The sequence below is a fragment of the Dermacentor variabilis genome, chromosome 4, assembly GCF_050947875.1.
Source record: "Dermacentor variabilis isolate Ectoservices chromosome 4, ASM5094787v1, whole genome shotgun sequence".
Taxonomy (NCBI): Eukaryota; Metazoa; Arthropoda; class Arachnida; order Ixodida; family Ixodidae; genus Dermacentor; species Dermacentor variabilis.
Window position 1 is genome coordinate 62,509,110 of NC_134571.1, and position 19,915 is coordinate 62,529,024.

General features: G+C 47.1%; 1 protein-coding gene across 1 annotated transcript in view; it reads left to right on the plus strand.

Moving 5' to 3' along the window:
* The first annotated feature begins 518 nt into the window (after window positions 1-518).
* The window catches only part of LOC142579269 (mitochondrial 2-oxodicarboxylate carrier), a 28,602-nt gene continuing 9,205 nt past the window's right edge, over window positions 519-19,915 (plus strand). Inside the window, exons 1-3 of the mRNA XM_075689304.1 lie at window positions 519-881; window positions 4,663-5,217; window positions 6,051-6,278. Of these exons, the coding sequence (XP_075545419.1) occupies window positions 4,810-5,217; window positions 6,051-6,278 (636 nt within the window). The 5' untranslated portion in view covers window positions 519-881; window positions 4,663-4,809. The remainder of the gene's footprint in view (window positions 882-4,662; window positions 5,218-6,050; window positions 6,279-19,915) is intronic.

A 19,915-nucleotide genomic window follows, 5' to 3' on the forward strand; every position in this document is an offset into this window, starting at 1 on the left:
GGCAGACATGTAGGGTGGCATTGGGTTGTCACCTTCATGGTCGTTTACCTCAAGTTCAGGACGCAGGCTTCGGCAATAGCAAAAAAAAAAAGAAGAAAAGAATGAAAAAATATAGTGAAATATTTTTTTTGAAGTGTTGGTTACCCGCACGTGTTTACCCCTTCTCGCACCGTCATTGTGGTGTGATAAAGATGATAACCTCGAATCCAGTGGCGCATACCCACTGAATTGCTAGTAGTCTCTCAGAGAGTCTCTTTCTATACGGAAGGATACCAGTGCGATAATTAGGCAGGAATATCTCGTAGCCTCATTCTCACCGTTTTTTTTTTTTTTTTTGTTCTTCTTCGACCTTTGCTTATCTCTTGCGACGAAGCGGCGGGCGCCTGTCGCCGGAGCGGCAACCCCTCGCGATGAAATTTAAACAATGGCTGCAGGCCCGTAACAAAGGAGAAAACGCAGAGCGGTGGGATTTCTGCCAGCACCCCGTCAGCCGACGTCAGCCTCCGCATAGCAAGCACTTGCAAAAGCGACGCGCTCCGGTTATCGCCTTGTCGCCCATACATACACCCAATTATTGCACCGCCGTCTGTCAGCGAGCGGATCAGGCCTCGTCGTCTTCAAACGGAGTGTCTGGTTGTGCGAGACGGGCGGGCGTCACTCATCGGCAGCGTGATCGCCGTAGCAGCGGCGGTGACTGCTTGAGCGGAACCGCTACGCCAACGTGGTGACCTACTACCGCTGCTCTCCGACCGGCCGGACTTCCTGGAGGGGCTCGAACAGAGTCGCGGACCGGCACCGTCTTGTCTCCCTTCCTTCGACCTTCCAATGCTTCACGGCCATGGATGAGAGAGGGGGGCGCCCTCTGCCTCTTCCGTAGACAGGTTTGTGTGGCTGCTCTCGCCGTCGACTCGCTCACACTATGACGCGCCGTTGACTCGGATATCCGGGCGAGACGTCACGATCGCGGCACTCGGTGACGGCAGCTCGTGCTGTTTGCGTGACACTCCGAGGACTGCGGAGGCAGTTTGAGCTGCAGCAGTGAAGTCAATGTCTTAAGCGCCTAGGGAAACACTGAAGGGGCACGGCGTCGTGAGCGATCGACGGAGTTCGCGCAAAGCAGCTGAAGACAAAGCATCGGAATTGTCGGTGCATGGAGGACTTCCGTGTCTCGGGTGCCGTATTCACCCTTCGATCCCGAGTGTCTATAGTTAATAGCTTCGCCTCTCCGCCATTTCCTCGCCCCATACGATTGCTTCCGCTCGCATATCCTCGCGAGGCTGGGCCGGTTGCGATGAAGCCTAGTTCATCATCGTCGAGACGTTTCTGCTAGTGGAACAAAAAAAGAAGGAAAGAAAAAAGTGGGAGGCTGCAGTTTACGCTGTGGTGTCGTTTTCTTACTCAAAGCGACTTCCCTCAGGCAGGATGTCGGGTACTTCGCTAAAGAAAGAAAACAACCTTGTCCCAAGACGCGTGGTATAGAATGATACCGTTGCATTGGCCTTGACAATGACACAATTTCAAAGAGGTCACGTATCCCCTTAGGCGGCCGTCCGCGGTAAATATTTTTATATGCTGTTGGTTGAATATGAAGCGTTCCAGGCGTTCATTCACGCATGTCGTCAAACATAGCGTGACCTGGTGAAATGAACCCGTTTTAAACGAATAGCATCACTTCTGCCTGAGAAACATCATAACTACTTTTATTGTACTGAGAATTTTTTTTCTAAGCACAGGCTGCTAAGCAGGAGGTCGCGGGATCGAATGCCGGCCACGGCGGCCGCTATTCGATAGGGGCGCAATGCGAAAATACCCGTGTACTTAGATTTAGGTGCACGTTAAAGAACCCCAGGTGGTCGAAATTTCCGGAGTCCTCCACTACGGCGTGCCTCATAATCAGAAAGTGGTTTCGGCACGTAAAACCCCATAACTTTTCTAAATTTTTTTAAGTAAAAAAAAAAGCTTACGGGTAAGAAAATAAAAGTACTTAAGAGAATGAAATATGTTGTTGCAGTGATTTCGCAGAGTTTTCGTTGTCCATATTTTTTGTTCATAAGTGTTGAAGCGCACGTTCCAATGATCCTGGATTTGTCACCATTGTAGCCAAAGACGAGGCCAGAGTGTCAAAAACGCAGCTGCATAGCAATTATCAGTAGCGGTGTCTCACGTAAATAATTAAACTAGCCCAGCTGTATGATACAATGAATAAAGAAAACATAAGCTAGAGATCAAATTTATGTTTAACAACAACGTGAAAAACAAGGTGCATAAAAAGGTGCACAACGAGTTAAGGCTCTTACAAACCCATATCTCTGTTGCACAGTTTCCTGAGCGTTATAGGAATCTTTCTCGGTGGAAGCAAGAAAAAAAAAAGTTCACTTCAATTACATTTCATTGTTGTAGACTGTTACAGCGGCTGCAAAGCGCTTACAACATTTTCCTAACAACTCTCTTAGATAGTGAAAGCTACCTGTATTGAAAGCGCTACGGACGCTCCGTTAATCGTGATTATACGGGGGGAAAAAACGACGAAAAAGAAGGCTTCCTTTCAGCGCGAATGGTTTTCGATAATGCAATCGACGCAAGCGATGGGATGCCTTCCAATCAGCCTTATCTTGCGAAAAAAAGAATGTTTAAACCCACTTCGTCGCAGACGGCACGTGAGACCGAGGCTTTATGCTCGCGGGATGCGTATCCGTGATAGCGGACGGTTATCAGCGGCTTGGCACTCCGGAGCTGTCTATCTAGGACGCCAAATATCTCGCCCGCTCGCACCGGCCCACGTGAACTTGTATCACAAGCCGAGCGGAGGCCGGATGTTACCCTCTCCCGGTACAGGCCGTCTGCATTCTCTCTGCGAAGAGCAACGGTCCCAAGCTTGCATCTGCAATCTTGGCGCGAGATTAGCGTCGGTGAATGTGCCTTCATTTCGTGCATAGCAGTCCGGTAAAACGCCGAAGATGCCATGCAAAATGCACCTATGCAAGTAAGCGAGAATAAAGTGGAAAACATGTTCCTGGATATCATCGCTTCATATGTTCCCTTATATGTGTAATTAATTAATTAAATCCCGGGGTTTTACGTGCCAAAACCACGATCTGATCGTGAGATACGCCGTAATGTGGGTGCTGGCATTCCTTAACGTGCCACCTGGCATTCCATAGCGCGCCCCAAATGCACGGAAATGCGGCCACCGCAGCTAGGGTCGCACCCGCGTCCTCAAGCTCAGCTGGGCAACGCCATAGCCATTGGGCTAGCACGTCCTTATGTGTCATTTTTCACTGTGTCGGGGTTATATGTCCGATCTTTGTTTTTATTGATCTAGTTTCATCTTCTTTACTTGGAAAAAATATGTTTTGACATATACTTGTTGAGATATTGTCATTCGCTCAAGTCATAATTAAGTCGTATTCATGTTAGGTCGCTACTTAGAAATGATATCTGCCTGTCATGCATTTTTTCTTGTTTGTTTGTTTTACTGTATAAGGATATTTATTAGCACTGCAACCCGAAGAGCGTCAAGCGACTGCGAGATGAATATGAATAGACTACTTGTAAGAGATTATGAGGTGGGACGCATGTTACAAAAGCTTTTCCTTTTCATAGGGGATCGTAGGTAACCAGCCGTAAGGCGGGAGAACGAGCCAGATACAGTGCACTTGGGAATGCGAAGGGCAGAAAAAAAGCCCTTACCGTGGTTTAGTGCAAAAGCCTCGCCTCGTGCAAGTACCTTGACAAGTGTGAGTCACAACAGTCATTGTAGTCATCATATAAGATAACTTCCTTTATAGCAATATTACTTTGACATATGCGTGCGTCATACTCACATCGCGGTTTTTGGTACGTAAACGCAAAAATTTTTTTTTCATTGATATGCTGCCTGACGTCCACCAACTAGCCCCGTTCATTGCTTTACTAAATACTGCCTAACGATGCACGCAAGAAGAAGAAGAAGAAAATAAACTTTATTAAAAAGAAGGGGTGCGGCAGTTGTGGTTGTGGTGGCCTCAGGTGGCGGCTCGAAGTCCTTGGACTCAGGCGGCATCTTCGGTTTGTTGGACGGCCCAGAGCTGGTCTTCCACCTCCGAACTTTTCAGAGCCGCCTCCCAGCGGTGGCGACACCGACGGAGAAGGTCCATGGCGGTGGCGTACCACAAAAATTCATTCGATGGATAGTTAATTTCGTTCTACCTGGCTCCTCCAATACGTCACAAAAACTACACTTCTGAACAGGGCCAAGGAAGCGTCCTCCATGCACGAACTGTCTCTTTACTTGCTTTTAAGAGATGGGCCTGGCATGGCGATCTCATTTTCCATCAGCAGGGGGAGACGTGGTATCCGAAAGATGTACGCAAGCGCTAAGTGCATTTTTGTTCAGCTTTCTGCACATGGCTTCGCGCCTGTACTTATACCGGACTGACCCACAAGCGGCGTCGATAATTAGGACGACGTTCTACAGCCATTGACGCAATAATGCGCCGTGCTTAATTGAACTATGTCCTTACTTCCAGAAGAAGCCTGCATCGCCCGCATGCTAAACAGGTCGAACACGTGACTCTTGTTATGTATGTTTGTGGTACTTTCGTCATGAGCCGAACTTAACACGTCGCGTAATTAGCCAGTTCGTCGTGCGAATATATTTTTTTCCCTTCCGTCCACTTCCAGGTGAGGATGCGCCTGTCCTCCAAGGAGACCCTTAGAGACGTGCACCCCAGCAGCCCGAGAATTCGTCACAGTCGCGTCGCCGTCGACGTTGAACGAACCACCCAGCGACATCGACTACGAGGCGCACGGTAGCAGCGCACCTTCACGATGTCCGAGTCGTCCGAAACCAAGCAGCTGCTAAGCCACAAACACAAGGCCGCCGTACAGTTCTCCTCGGGCGCCGTCGCGGGTTTCATCGAGGTGTGCGTGAACCACCCTTTGGACGTGGTCAAGACGCGCCTGCAGATGCAGTCGGCAGGCGACCCGAACCGGTACAAGTCGATCGCCGACTGCTTCCGGCGTATGACCAAGTCCGAGGGCGTGCTCTCTATCTACAAGGGCATCGTGCCCGTGCTCGTGGTCGAGACCCCAAAGATGGCGTTGCGGTTCCTCGTGTACGAGCAGACGAAGCGCCTACTCTCGCCCCACTTGTCGCTGGTGCCCAACAACCTCATCTCAGGTTTCCTGGCGGGCGCCATAGAGGGAATCGCCGTTAACCCATTCGAGGTTGTTAAGGTGAGCGCGCTAGTTGCTCGCCAGAAGGGGGTCTCAATGCGAGGCGCGCGCATCGATGTATCACATCTCTCATATTGACTTGCGCGCAAGCTACGGATGCAATAAGCCAGTAGTGTCACTGCGATTTGCCGCCGTACATGCGCGTATATGTACTCAAAATGCTTTTTTTTTCTTATGCCGCGCCGGAGCCGGAAGCAGGTTCAAGACTGGGTGCGCTAAAACTTTTCATAGCATAAGAATTGAGGCGTGGAAGTGCTGGTGATCGATTGTGGCAGAGCTTGCGGGCACCTCATGTATCAGCTCTTTTCACCTGCTCTTGTTACACGCCAAAGGGTGTACACGCGTAACTCTGTCATTTAGGCTGAGCCATCTATCTCATCCATGTCGTCATCCTGTCCTAAACAGAAAAAAATATATATATAACCTAGGAACTCTACTTCAATTCTTACACATTCGGCACAACCTGTCTCTGATTGCGGGACGCTCCCACATCGGCGTATCGGCGCGTTGATAAATATCAGTGGTTCATTAAGTGTGATTGATAGGGCTTAATGTGTCAGAGCATCAGAGGAGTTATATAAGACGCTGTAGTGGAGAACTACTGATCCATTTTGACCATCTGGGGCCCTTTAGCGTGCATCAATATCGCTGTACATTTGGACTTCACCCTCATCGGAATGCCGCCGCGGAAGTCGGCAGTCGAACCCGAAACATTGCGCTCAACACAGGATAGCCGTGACCACTAAGCCACCGGGGCAGGCGTAGCGTAGAAAATGTGGTTTTGCAGTGATCTCTCACGTCTGACCAGAGTTAATAAATGAAATTATTCGCAGGTCCGGTTGCAGACTGACCGAACTCTAGTGGCGGCGCAGCCTAGCGCCTACTCGCTGGCCCGACAAATCTACCGCAAGAACGGCTTAGGTAGGGAGGGGCTCAGCCTGGGCCTCACTTCCAATATTTTCAGGCACGGTGTCTTCGTCATGTTCTACTTCACGATCTACGCCAAACTCAAGGAAGCCGCACCAGAGTTTAAGAACCGGCATCAGCAAAACCTCTACAAGGTAAAATCTTGCCGGCAAACGACGGTATAATGCGCACACCGTACCCGCAGCTTGAAGGGATGTTAAAGACCGCGAATGGCAGCACGAAGTTATCGTCATGTTGTTGAATTATTAATGGTTTTTTTAACGTCCCAAAGCAACAGTACGGCTATGCGAGACGGTGCAGTGCAGCGCTCCTTATATACGGCTACCTGCGATTATTTAACGGTAAAAATTACCGACGATTACGATACCCCCTAATGCGCGATTTGAACACAGCTCTGCGCGTTTTCACTTCGCGATAAATTGAGTCAGAGATGTGTGTTCGTACAGCTACATACAACTCTTTATTTTCGGCGAGGGCGCTTAGCTTGTGCTGCAGCAGCGTGTACCTCTCGGTCATGACGACGGCGCCACTGAGCCTCTGCTCTGGCAACTCGTTTAGCAGCTGCTGCAGACCGAGCACTTCCGCCGGTTGCGTCGCTCATTGTTCAGAAATATCTGGCTGACACTATTTTGTATTATGATTGCATTGTCACGTGGTAGTGACCAGGAAGAACGACACAATGCCAAAACTGTTAGTTACAAATTTAACTCTTTATTAGGCGTACATGTGCCCAACAAAACAAGTAACACTCAAGCACAGCGACAGCGGCGAGCAGATTCGACGATCGTCGAAAATCTGATCTGCGGTTGAAGCACATCGGCTGTTACACCAGACTCGTCGAAGGTTAGAGTAATCGCGTGGCTTCCAGAAAGTACTACACAATTCGCGTCCCGCATACAGTCAGATTACAGATACTATGGCGCCATCTCGTAGCCTCGTTCGACTTTGCTTTCTCCCCCACCCTTTCGCCATACCCTCCTCCTTCACTTTCCTCCTCACGTTCTTTTCTTTCATCTGCCACTGCGATCCACGTTCATTTTCATCTGTCGTTCTCGTTCGCTCGGATACATCGAGAAACGACACCGAGTCACGCCGACGCTCAACGCGGACACGGGCGCCTTAGAGCTGCGCTCTAATATCACAGCATACGAAGTTCGTCCTGTTGAATTATTAATGGTCTTTAACGTCCCAAAGCAACAATTTGGCTATGAGAGAAGGTGTAATGCAGCGCTCCTGGTTATGGCAACTTGAGATTAGTTAACGCTGACACAAATATTACAGTATACCTGAGCGTTCTTGCGTTCCTGGACCGTCGGAATGAGGCCGCCGCGGCTGACAACCTGACAACGTCGTGCTCAGCAGCGGGATGTCGCAACCGTTATCACGAACTGAGTTCATGTCACCGCCATAATAGGTGCCCTAATAAATAAAGATAAAAGAATGATCAAGACAAGAACTCAACAAACCCCGTTTAGAAAGTGCAGGGTCCATTGCAATAGAAACTGATGCTACACCTCTTCATTAGGTTTCCTTGAGTAGTTTCAGTCCATACGCCGTCGTTGGCAATACTGACTTGGCGAAATTGCCTAAGTCAGTCTTGACAATGCATAAGAATATAGCAGCATGCGTACAAAAGACCATAGCCATCATTCTCTGTCTCTTTAACCTTATCACTTAATTTGGAGGTGGAAGAACAAGCTACCATGCAGTGTCGTTTTGAACTTTTTACGATCGAGAAAGTGGTTATCATGAAAGGAATATGAAGTAGGGCTTTATTTGCTTAAGTCTGTGGATCCTTAGATGTCACAAGTTATCACGGCGTGTCGTGGCGACGAAATTTCGGCCCTCATAGGCTGAATTCGGCTGACACCGGAATTTAAGCCGCATAATTATTTCACCTTGAAAGATTTTCAAGGGACGCCTTGTCCATCGTGGGCACATGCACCTTATTTTACGCCAGCACTTTTTTTTAGAGCGCAGTTACCCACGCTTTGTTCAGTATCAGCATTGCGACGCGCAGGTTGGCACTGGCCTGTTCAGCGGTTGCGTCAGCACGGTGTTCAACATTCCCTGGGACGTGGTCAAGAGCCGCATCCAAGGGCTGCAGCCCGTACCCGGTGAAGTGAAGTACAAGACGTGCTGGCAGAGCTTCAAGCTCGTCTACCGCGAGGAAGGCTTCCTGGCACTGTACAAGGGCCTCGCGCCGAAGATGTTGCGTCTCGGAACGGGACATGCGCTCATCATTGTCCTCTATGAGCACATCGTTGAAGTACTCGAGGCCATGGCACACAAAATGTGAACGCACCGACCAACGATGGCTGCCGCCTCTTGCTGAGCATGCTTCTTCCGTATGTTCTGTGCGTGTTTAAGAAGCAGCCGCTAATGGCCCAGGTTCTGGCCATTTGAGCGATTAAGTTTCCAAACAGCCGATGACTCGCGACGCACTATTGACAGTGGTTCCCGCACGAGCTTCGTGGCTGCAATATATATGTACATAGGAAAGCGCTGGGGCTGCACAGAAAGTGTTATAGTTGCTCCAAGCGTACTTCCACGTACGGTCATGAAAATGAGAATGGGCTGAAGGTAATATACTATCAGCTAGACTTCTCGCTTTAGACGTTAGGCAATAAAGTGGTAGTGCTTGTATACGGTAGTTTGCTGGTATTGCCGTCACAGCCCTCTTTGGCGTTCAGTCAACACCGCGCCAAGAGTGAGAACGTGGCTTATCTTCTGTTTTAAGACGCATTAGTGCATGTTTAATCTACTTTAAAAACGTGTATTCTTCAGGACACTGGGTGCAATTGGGTGAATTTCAAAGTTAGAAGTCGTGAAACGGAAGCCGAAAGCGTGCACACACCGACCACTGGTATAGTAGCTTGCGTTGCTTAAAAATCATACGAAGCTTACGTAATTATTTTTGGTATGCAGTGTGACACTGTTTTGGAGTGTTTTACAGCATTCACGACGTGACACACTGTAGGACAGTAATAGTGATTCTATTGTGAGTAACGGTGCAGCCTCATGTTTGATGCATGACGTTCTTCAATACCACTTGTGGTATGGTATGCAGGTCTTGAATGAGGCTTTCACTCTGGGTGCCATTGTTCTCCTTGCTTCGCCGCATGTCTGAATGTCTTACCCCACCACGACGCTACAGCACTAACGCGAAGCCAGATATAGCGACGTATACCTATTTCTTTCGCCCGTCCGCTCTTTCATTTAACCCTCTGCATTGCGGTCATTTCTGAAAAAGTTGGCGGCACTACCTCTTCAGAAAAGCACTGTCCTGATTCCCTCGTGCTTAAAGTGAGATGAACCTGAAGGGAAATTAGCTGGATCTTGACACAGATAGCTGGGGATGGAGCCGTAGCCTCCAGCGGGCCTCATCAACTCCTACCAGATGCGGAAAATGGTCGTGGAAATGGCCCGTGTATCTGAAAACGTTTTTCGGGAACTCAATCATAGATGGACGAACAAAGTGAAGTTAGCGATTTCTGTTTGTTACACAAAACGTAAAGTGGGTTCCTCATTCTTTGGAATCTGGTTTTTCTTCACCAGTATGCAGCCGGGAAATCCCTGTCACTGAAGTGCTTCGACGAAAAGGTACACGCCCTGGTTCTCGGGAGGCGTACGTAGCATATAGGCAGTCCTGTACACGCCCTGGCTCTCGGGAGGCGTACGTAGCATATAGGCAGTCCTGACTTGGAAGTCAGTTTATTTTCAGCGATCAAACGTTAACTTTGGAATCGCCAACCTCATCCAGAAAGACTACTTTCATCAAGCACTTTTCAACACTGAGGCTGCGAAATCGCTTAAACAGCGAGGGTGCATGATGCTGTAACCAGTGACGTTCCATCCGTGCCGAGGGACTTGCTCTCTTACTACGGTAGCCACCTCCATGGGCGAGTCGGTACATTTGCATTATTGCTTACAGCGCGAACAAATCAAACACGGAGAAAGAAAAGAGAGGAACAAGAGAGCTGACTCGCAACTAAAAGTTTATTGCTTACAAACAACCATACAAATAGAAAAATTTACGCATGCGTACACTCGCGCACCATTCATTCCTTCAAGCAAGAGTGAAACAAGACAGAAGAGCAGTAGTGGGATATTTTAACGGTTAGATACATAAAAAAAACTTTTTTTTTGTGGGTCAATGCCTTATATCTACAGAAATCTGGTGTTTGCATAGGGGCAAACGCAGCCCCTGCTCTTAGTAACATATCTTTAGGTTGTGTGAACAAAAAAAATTCAGGAGCTTTGTGGTTTGGCCATGAAAATCTTCCAGTTTATGGATGATTATTTAGTTTTGGTAGATAATTCTCAGTTTAGCCAAGAGTATATGTTAATATACCGAGGATTTTTTTGCGAGAATGGAATGGGACTAGAGTTTACTGTTGAATTACCTAGATATAATACTCTACCGTTTCTAGATTTCTAAGCCTTTTACAAAATTATTTGTGTTGGAAGTATAATCCCCGTTTTGTGAAACTTTTCCTGCCGTACAATTCGGGACACAGCAAATTGGTCAAAATGGTATCGTCTTGTCTTGCCTCCGTTGCGCCATTACAAACTCTTGTCAGCACCACTTGCTGGATGGGGCTAAGGATCAAGTCAACAGGCTAACCATGACTGGTTACCCCGAGCACTCAATCAGGGCGACTGCCGAAAAACCGTCGAAATGGTTAAAACGCAGAGAAAGAGCAAGGTATGGAAATTATATTGGTGATCGCAAAACGCCATTACTGATGTGCATAGGCTGGCACATGGCCTCAAAAATGCCGCGAACCGATATGGGGTTACAGTTTTTTCCTGTCAGAAGAAATTATGCACTGTGTTCCAGGCTGTGCAACCGCGCGCACAGATGTCAGATTCTGTAGCGCACAATACGTGCAAGGCAAAGCATATAGGCCAAAATTTGTGGAGTGCCCCAACAATGTCGTGTACGAGATTCCCCTGTCATGCTGATCTTGTTACATCGGCCAAACGGGAAGGTGTGCAAACAAAAGGTTGCAAGAACATTCCTCAAACGCCGGTCTATCGCATTTGGCAACCTGTTACGCAGCTTGCAGTTGCAAGCCCATTTTTGAACGCACACGCATAATCTGGACAAATAAACACGAAAAGGGCCTACCTAATCAATCAATATGGTGACAGGTGTGTCAGCCAGGCGTCACTCGTGCTATACAAGGAAAAACGTTTTTTTAGACGTATCTAATCGTTAAAATACCCCACTATCTTGCGTTACCACTCTTCTGCTTTGTTTCGCTTTTCGTTGAAGGAATGAATGGTGCGCGGGTGTACACATGCGTTATTTTTTTCTATTTATGTGATTGTTTGTAAGCAATAAACTTTTAGTCGTGAGTCAGCGATCGTGTTCGTTTCTTTTCTATGTCCGTGTTTGATTTGTTCGCGCTATAAGTAATATTGCTTTCAGAAGCACAAAAATGCAAAACAATTGGGCCCGCGTTTTCTTTTTTCTGAAGATGCCCTAAAGATTACCGAAATAATTCCTGCACGCCTTTTGTAGCCATTATTTTCGGTCAGCTAGTACTCTGCGCTGACGAATGCTACACAGGGGACATCAGCACGCAAAGGATCGCAGCAATTAATATACAACTTTATTTTGTTGTCACCTCAGATTAACAGCCCGAGTGTGTGTCAAGACCGAACTTGACAATTTGGTAAATTATTTTGCATGCTTTCTTGTTTAGTGTGGTAAAAGCGACGAGCTATTGGAGTGTACAGTCAACAGCAAAAGTTTACGGGACGCGGTTTCCCCTTCAAATGTAAATTCCTGCACTGTTAAGGCATGACACTTCGTATTTAATGAATCACTGTGTAGGTGGCGAAGGCTACTACATGCTGGAACGTTTAATTCGAGGCTGTGTGAACATGCCTCGCGAGAATTCAGCTTCTCGGTAGATCCTGCGTCCTGTAAACGTTGGCGGTTGACTGTACCTGCATGGTCTTCTGTAAAAACTGTTATTTAAACCTTTGGGTTTCAGTAACGTACCAACTGCTAGAAAGGCACTGCCACTTATCACATGCTGGAGAATTCCGACACCAAAAGCACTGTTAGTAGGGTTGTTTCACTTGCTTCTGCGGATATAATTACAGTACGTGCTTATTGCACCAACTAACTGTTTTAAAACTTAGTCTGCAAATAGTCTACAGATTCTCCCTCGTAGGCCTCTTCGCTTTGTTGTACATTTTATCTTTTGTCTGCGGAAAGTATCTTTAGGAATACTCGTTAACAAGTCCTTTTTTTTTTACTATAACTGTCAATAGACTTTATAGTGCAGTGGGCCAAGCCAAGACAACCCAGAAGCGAGCAGTGGTTCAGTACAACACTAAATTAAATTAGAGTGACGTTTTCGAAATCATGACAGCTTTCACGGTCTTCCGCTATCCACAACGTCGAACACAAAGTTCAACACAATTGGTCACCAGGCACGAGCAGTATGCGCTGCATTGGCGAAAAGAGCCTCTTTTACTTCTGGTAAAGCCCTCTAACCGGTGAGCAAGCTTTGATGCGACGAAAGGCTTTTCAGCGCCCACGTTTCAAGAAGCGAGGGTCACAAGATGGCGGTTTTGCTGCGTCCTTGCCGTATTTTCCGCCATTCCCGTGGTACATCTCCAGCAGCCATTGGTGACCGATGGCGACGGTGGATATGCAGTTTCGAAAACCTTTTGTTGGCAAATTACCAACGCTGCGCAAGAAAAGACACTTCTCCTTCCACTACATCGGTGAACAGGCTTACGATGTCTGTGCCTTAACTGAAGCCGGTAATGCCAGCGACCCCAACAGCCTCCAGCAGCAGCGCCGGTCAAGGTGAATCCAACCAGTCACACGGGTACGAGTAGGTCAAGAAACGTGTCCACGATCATTTCGCGCCAAAAAATGAACCGTGAGTACGAGATCTTGAACTTCCGAAGAGGGCCTCAACAAGATGGTAAGACGATACACGTTTCCTATACGCGCCTCCACTCCTTGCCAAGGTGCGGCTCATTTTCCGACATTGATACTGAAATCAAGTCGCAAATTGTGCTGGTCACCATGTCCACGAAACTCCAAAGGTTTGAACGCCAAAGCGATGCTACACTGGAACAACTCCTGACCTAGGGACGTACGTACATACGTGTTGATACGATCTCGATCGGGTGAGGTGGATCTTCTCCGCAAGAATCGGCAAACGTCGACGAAGCCGGGCATCGTGATGATGTAAAAAAGTAGAAAAGATTGTATTCACTTCATTGGTACATGGTTGCGACTCCCCCGAGTCTCAAGAGGTTCTGATTAACACGGAGTCCACGACGGCCTTTAATAACCCCTGGTGGTCTTGTGGTTGCCGACGTGTTCCCAGGAAGCCTGTGGAAGCATTTGTGCATTCGTCAGGCTCTGTCGTTGATGGCCTCCCGCACTTCGGTTTGTCGTCTCTTCGTCCATCCCATTGTGTCAGCTCGGGGAATAAAAGGGTGACGCCGTTTCGGAGAAGAGGGCAATTACGTTGACATGGGGATGCCCGTCTGAACGCTTATCACACTTAATAGGTCGAGGTCCAGGCTTACCGTAACAGCCTCTTCTGGGACGAGGCAAATAATCTTGTCATGGGAACTTACGCCTGAATGTCTCTCGATCTTGACAGGTCGACCATAACAGCCCATCCGCGGCCACAGGAGGTCTCGAATGGGTTTCAGTATCCAAACACCTCAAAGAGACCGGTAGACCTCGTGCTTCTGCTTCGTTTCGCCGATCGTTCCAAGGCCTGCTTGGTGATACTTTCTGGAAATAAACCACGCCAAGCCCAAGGCACAACAAACAGAGAGCGCCAAACCAACCATAAGAAATGCCAAGTTCACTCGTCTGTCACAAAGAACCCCATCATAATCGTACCTGCAGTCCTCGTTTGAGATTCCTGAAAACTGACGAATGAGAAAACCAGACTGCGGTGCGTATTTCAACCAGCCTAATGTCTAACGTTTATGCCTAACGTTTAATAATTTTATCCGGTTCCAAAATATTCTAGGTGGGGCCTTCTTTTTCTGACGTATTTCTGACAATCAATGTTCACTTTCACCTTTTATCTTTGCTTACACCAGTATTTGAACCATAGACTTCTTCTCCCGGCATATTTACCATTTACTGGCTACTTCATCCTGCGGCAACTGCGCCTTCTTTGGCTGCCTGTGCTTTCGGGATGCTTTCTGTCATTCGGTGATCGATTCTCGTATCTGCCTGTTCCATCAGCTTTCCGGTTTCTTTTTTGCCTTTCCAACGAACATGTTTCTCTTCCCGTATTTCTGTCGTTATTACACTTAGAAACTCACTATATTCCCACTCTTTACTTGGCCATTTGCAAAGTTCTTCCGCGACTCTTGTGACTATATTTGTTATTTGTTCAGCGTTCAAATTTGGACTGGCCATTTTGCACTCCTTGCTCACTTTCCCAACTACATATCCCATATTCAAAATTATGCGTTTATGGACACTCCCTATGCTGCTATACCCTTCCTCGTCAGTGACCCTTTCTCTCAACTTATCATGAATTCCTTATGTCATCAGACAGCAATCAATGGTCGATTGCCGGTTTACCACTTCATACGTGATCTCTCCTTCACACTTCGGCACTGTATTCACGATAACGAGGTTACGTTGTTCACAAAGATCTAGCATTGACTTCCCGTTGTTGTCGGTATAGCCATCTAGATCCTTTATGTGGGTATTCATGCCATTCGGCATCATTCCCGAAACCCTTAATGTCAGCACTTATGCATTCCAGTAACTCTTGATCCATCTCTGTGCAATTATTTCCGGTCCACAAATACATTACGCCTAGCCAAGTTTTTTTTACTTTTCATTCATTGTACCTGATAACCAAAGATGGTCTTGACATTTTGAATTTACTCTTTCCCATTTAGCTCCCTGATGGATGAGCATTCCGACTCCCCCTCCCTTTCTTTCCGACTCAGTTCTGTTCACGAAGTTTCTTGCTCCGTGGTTCTGTTGCACCCTTCCCTACTCCCCGCGAGAGTCACTGGAAAACTCCCCGCTAACTCCCCGCAAGTTTCTTCCGCCATCTCTCGAGCATTTTTGTCACTAAGCACAGGTCATGCACTTTTGGAGCGTCAGATGGCGTACTAGACCCTTGGAAATTAAAGCCCCTAAACGAGAAATTTGAGAAATAAGGCATTTCAATAATAAATAAATTGGTAGCTTTGCAAGTAAAAGCTTTTATGTAAACTACACGTGGGTGAATGGTAGGGGGCAGCTAAGAGAAGGAGGTAATGTAGTGTTGTACGAAATGCAAGGTAAGTCAATGTGTGTTATATAGTGCGATAAAAACAACGACTGGGTATCTCGACCGACAAAGTAGTGCCATTAAGTGCACCCCCCTCTTGCCCCAGCAAACAATAGATCACGAATAAAATATGAGTGTATAATGCCTGCTTGTAGACATATTTAAAGCATGCTGACCTCTTAGTAGCCAGCGATATTCGACATATTTCATGAAGTTAAATTTGGGACCTGTGCTAGCCATAAAGATATATACGGTTCATCACATTCACGTCGCATAAGAGGAAAAGAAACACAATTGCGCGTATCGCATTTAGTTGTAAGAGATTTATGTAACTGTTTCACATAGACTCGAACATACGTGCGTTGGATGTGCATATATTTACAAACTCCTCGTAGGCGCACTTATTACTATACAGATCTAATTTGGCTGCACAAAGTTCAGGAAAGGCTTACAGTGTATGCAGTTGGGTAAGTATTTTGCCACACGTTCCAGTGGCTTATCAAGCGAAAGGAGAAAAATATATTAGTGTGGGAGTTACTTTATTGATAATGGCCAACTGTTCTCATCCATGGCCTCCGGTTATTACAAGCATAAACTGCCGGTACGAACGACGTTTCTGTCAGAACCAGGTGACGGAGTTAACAGAAAAAGTAGTCTCCCGACGTGCGTTCGTAAAACATCGCGCTAGTGCCGTAATTGTCAGTGTCTGGGGTATATATATATATATATATATATATATATATATATATATATATATATATATATATATATATATATATATATATATATATATATTCTTGACTGCGTCGTTTGTGGTAGCATCAAGCTTATATCAAGATCAAGACACCCGAGTCACCAGCAAGCTTAAAAATAACTGCAACGTAGCGTTGGCCGCGCGACCTCTGTGAGCAGACGACGGAACTCGTAGTTCTCCCAGTCTGGCCACGTGACATCCGGAAAAAGCTGCGGAGCGCGCCTTCCCCAGCACCGCTCGTGTTTCCGGGGCGCCGCGAGTGGCGAGCGTTCCTGCGCGGCTTCTGCATTGTGCTGGTGAGTGAGCGTCCGCCTTCTGCCATTACGAAACTCGACGCCAGTCTAGTGCCTGGCCAAACATCATTGCCGCGGCCAGCTTGTAACATACGATAGCGGAGTTTCTGAAACAGGGAGAGCTCTTCGTTGATCGGTATTTACTTCGGCCTGCCGCAGCGCGGGGCGTGTTCCGTTTGACGCTTGCCGCGTAAGATTCTCCTACACGTGCTAGCGCCGAAAGCGGACAGTGAAGCGTCTATTTTAAGGCAAATTGGCACTGAGGGCGTGACCTTGGGGAATCGGTTTACTGGCAGCCGAGGGGTCTGTCATATGTCCTTGCTTGCCAAGTTTCACTGCTGCATTCCGAAGTGCTTCGTTAGTACTGTGATCATTCGTTCTTACTGCCAAAGCACGCCGGCTGTTCGGGCTGCGACTGGCAAAGGACACCGTTTATGTGGAGCGTGTTTGTTTACAACGCGCGGCGGCACCTGCTCGCATCGACTTTGTGACGTACACAGCGCTCCAGCCGCCGGGTTATTTCGGCTTGGGGCGCCAGGCGCTTTAATGCTTCCAAAGAATGAAACCAGGTGGGGCATTCCACTGTGCTTGCTTGCTGAGAAGGTTGAAATCACGTGTGTATTCGCTGCGAAAGCACCTCATCTGCAATCTCTGCGGTTAACTACAGCGATGCTTGCTTTGTGTCACCTGATACGTCATGGACGAGACGTGCCGTGAGATAGTTAACTATCCTTTTGTTGAAGATAATAAAGCGACCTCAAAAGTCAATGGCATGCCTATACGAATTTCACCTACGGGCAGTACCTGTTATATTTCACGTGTTACTATTCAGACGCAACCATAGCTGCAATTCATTTCGCCTACCACTATAGCTGCGTGGCTGTAGCGTCCTGCTTCTGAGCGCGATGTTCCAGGTTCGATTCCCGACTGCAGCTACCGCATTCAGATGAGGCAGCAATGTAAAAACGCCCTTCTGCAGTTCTTTGGGTGCATGCTAAATAATCCCAGGTGGCCAGGATCAATTCGGAGCACCCACTACGGTGGCTGCGGTACCGCGTGAATTGATTCGATACGCTAGATCTCATAATTTAGCTTCTCCATTTCGAGTTACTCTTTCGCTACGCGCTTGCGGGATCTCCAAGAGAGGGACACTGACGTGCTGTAGCGTTCCATACCTGTTCCGCGGGCAATAGCGTACTTACTAACCTAACCAGCCTACCGTCTGCTGAAATCTGGTTGAGTCTTCTATGGTTATGCAGAACACATCGTACGTTTGCTTCCAACAGCTTGGTGAGCAACTAAGTCACGATTTAATGACTATCCTTGTGCCTAAGAGGAGAAATTGTGGGGGCTAGACATGCACCCGAGTATTATGCTTCATGCCAGAGGAGCAGGAACGATTTAGATTGAATAATTACGCTTGGAGGTTCGAAACAAGTTAATGCCACGCTCGTAGCTTGGCGCCTCGGCGACCATAATGATTTCCGATTATCGCGAAAATTGTCTTCTGCTATAATTTTTCGGACGGCGAGTCAATTAAAGCGTTGTTGCAATCGATACCTCCGTAATTGCGAGCACGTACGTAAGATTTTTGTCACTCCTTTGTGAGGCGTGTTAACCTTCAAGCCTGCTCGAATGTCACGCTACCGATTCATTGAATCTGGCTATTCCAAGCGCGTGCTGTCTCGTAGAAGAGACTGGGCAAGTCGAACTGATAAGCCCTGGTGTATAGCCCACTTCTTGCGGTCCTTGACTGCGCACTAATGACACTTCTAGGCCGTGCGATAAAGGCAAATCTGCAGCTGGAAACACTCGGTAGCGATAAGGACGTTCGTTCTTCATTGCCATGACTGCAACGGCATTGGCAACGGTATGAAGACAAATCTCTGACGCCGCTAAAAGTATTGCAGGCGACAGTTTGCTCTTTCTAACCACCCCTGAAGGAGCGAGACACCGGTTTTTCGCTGTACATGAAAGTAACAAAATTGAGTTCTTTAACAAAAAAGTGAAAATATGGCTGGGATGATACGTAACGATTCTAATTTCCTCTTCACACTTCGTCAGTGGTTTGAGCTGCTCCGCCTGCGTTATCAAGGCGATCGGCCAGTCGGGATCTGTGGATAAGAAAGTCAGAATCGTGCGAAAGGAATAATTACATGATACTGGCCTAGGTTTTGAATACAATTACGGGGCAGTGGTATTGAGACATTTTTGACGATTGAAAGCGAAAAGCTGTAAGTGAGGAAAGAAACAAAAGAACGAAGGGGACAAGAAATTTACGTTGTCCTTGTTCCCAGTCAATGTCTTGAAGTCTTAATTCGGTCATGAATTCAGTGGATAGCAAACAGCTATAGGGCTTCGAATTTCGATGTCTGCAATCGTATGAAAAGTATGCCAGCAATTACCAACAGAACAAAGACCTGCGGCACCCGAGTCTATATACGCGAATGATATGGTTAGAGATGCTAACACCCTACATTCGCAAATTTCTTGTGGCGTTTGCTTTTTTTATGTCAAATGCTTCTTAAAGCGTTTTACAGTATACCTGTAGAAGAATCCTTGCACAAGATATAAATAGCACTGGACCAAATCATTCTTGCAAGGCGCGAACTAAGCTATAGAAAATTTTCAAATAACAAACAAACGCAGTTATTTTATTCCATCTTATTTTATAAAGCTGCCGGAAGCACGAGGCTGGACTGCCGAAAAAAGAAAGCAATTAGGTTGTGATTAACCAAAGAGGTTTTAGAATATTTTATTTTAAAACCTCCCAGTTTTTAACGCCTCGACTGCAAATGTATATGTCATGCGTGCGGAGCGTGGACCATGAGCAAGATGATAGCATTTTGCAAGACGTACTACCCATAGTTTCCTACAATAATTACTAGAGGGAACTCTGGCGCTGCAATTGGCCACGGCGGCCGCATTTCGATGGAGGAGAAATGCGAAAACACCCGTGTACTTAGATTTAGGTGCACGTTAAAGAACCCCAGGTGGTCGAAATTTCCGGAGCCCTCCACTACGGCGTGCCTCATAATCAGAAAGTGGTTTTGGCACGTAAAACCCCATAATTTTTTTTTCTGGGGCTGCAATTGTTCAGCCACCAATGAGAATGATGGGAAGTACATGGACTTGCCTGATCTTCGTGATTGTGGATTCAGACGTTCTTGTGGCTTTATTAAACTTTCTATGCCTTCATCGTCGTAAATTTCAGAGTAATCTATTGACCCTTTTCGCGGAGCAGATTATGCTAAAGAAACGAGATGGCGCTTTCGGCGGCGCGCCGTACGTCGCCTCAGCGATAGCGCACGAATACGAAACCATTACCGCTTCTACCTTGCTCCTGCGCGATCAGCTGTCGCCAATGCAACTGAGTTCTCGCTAACACACTGTGCTCCATGCTGTATTGAATCATTTAGGAT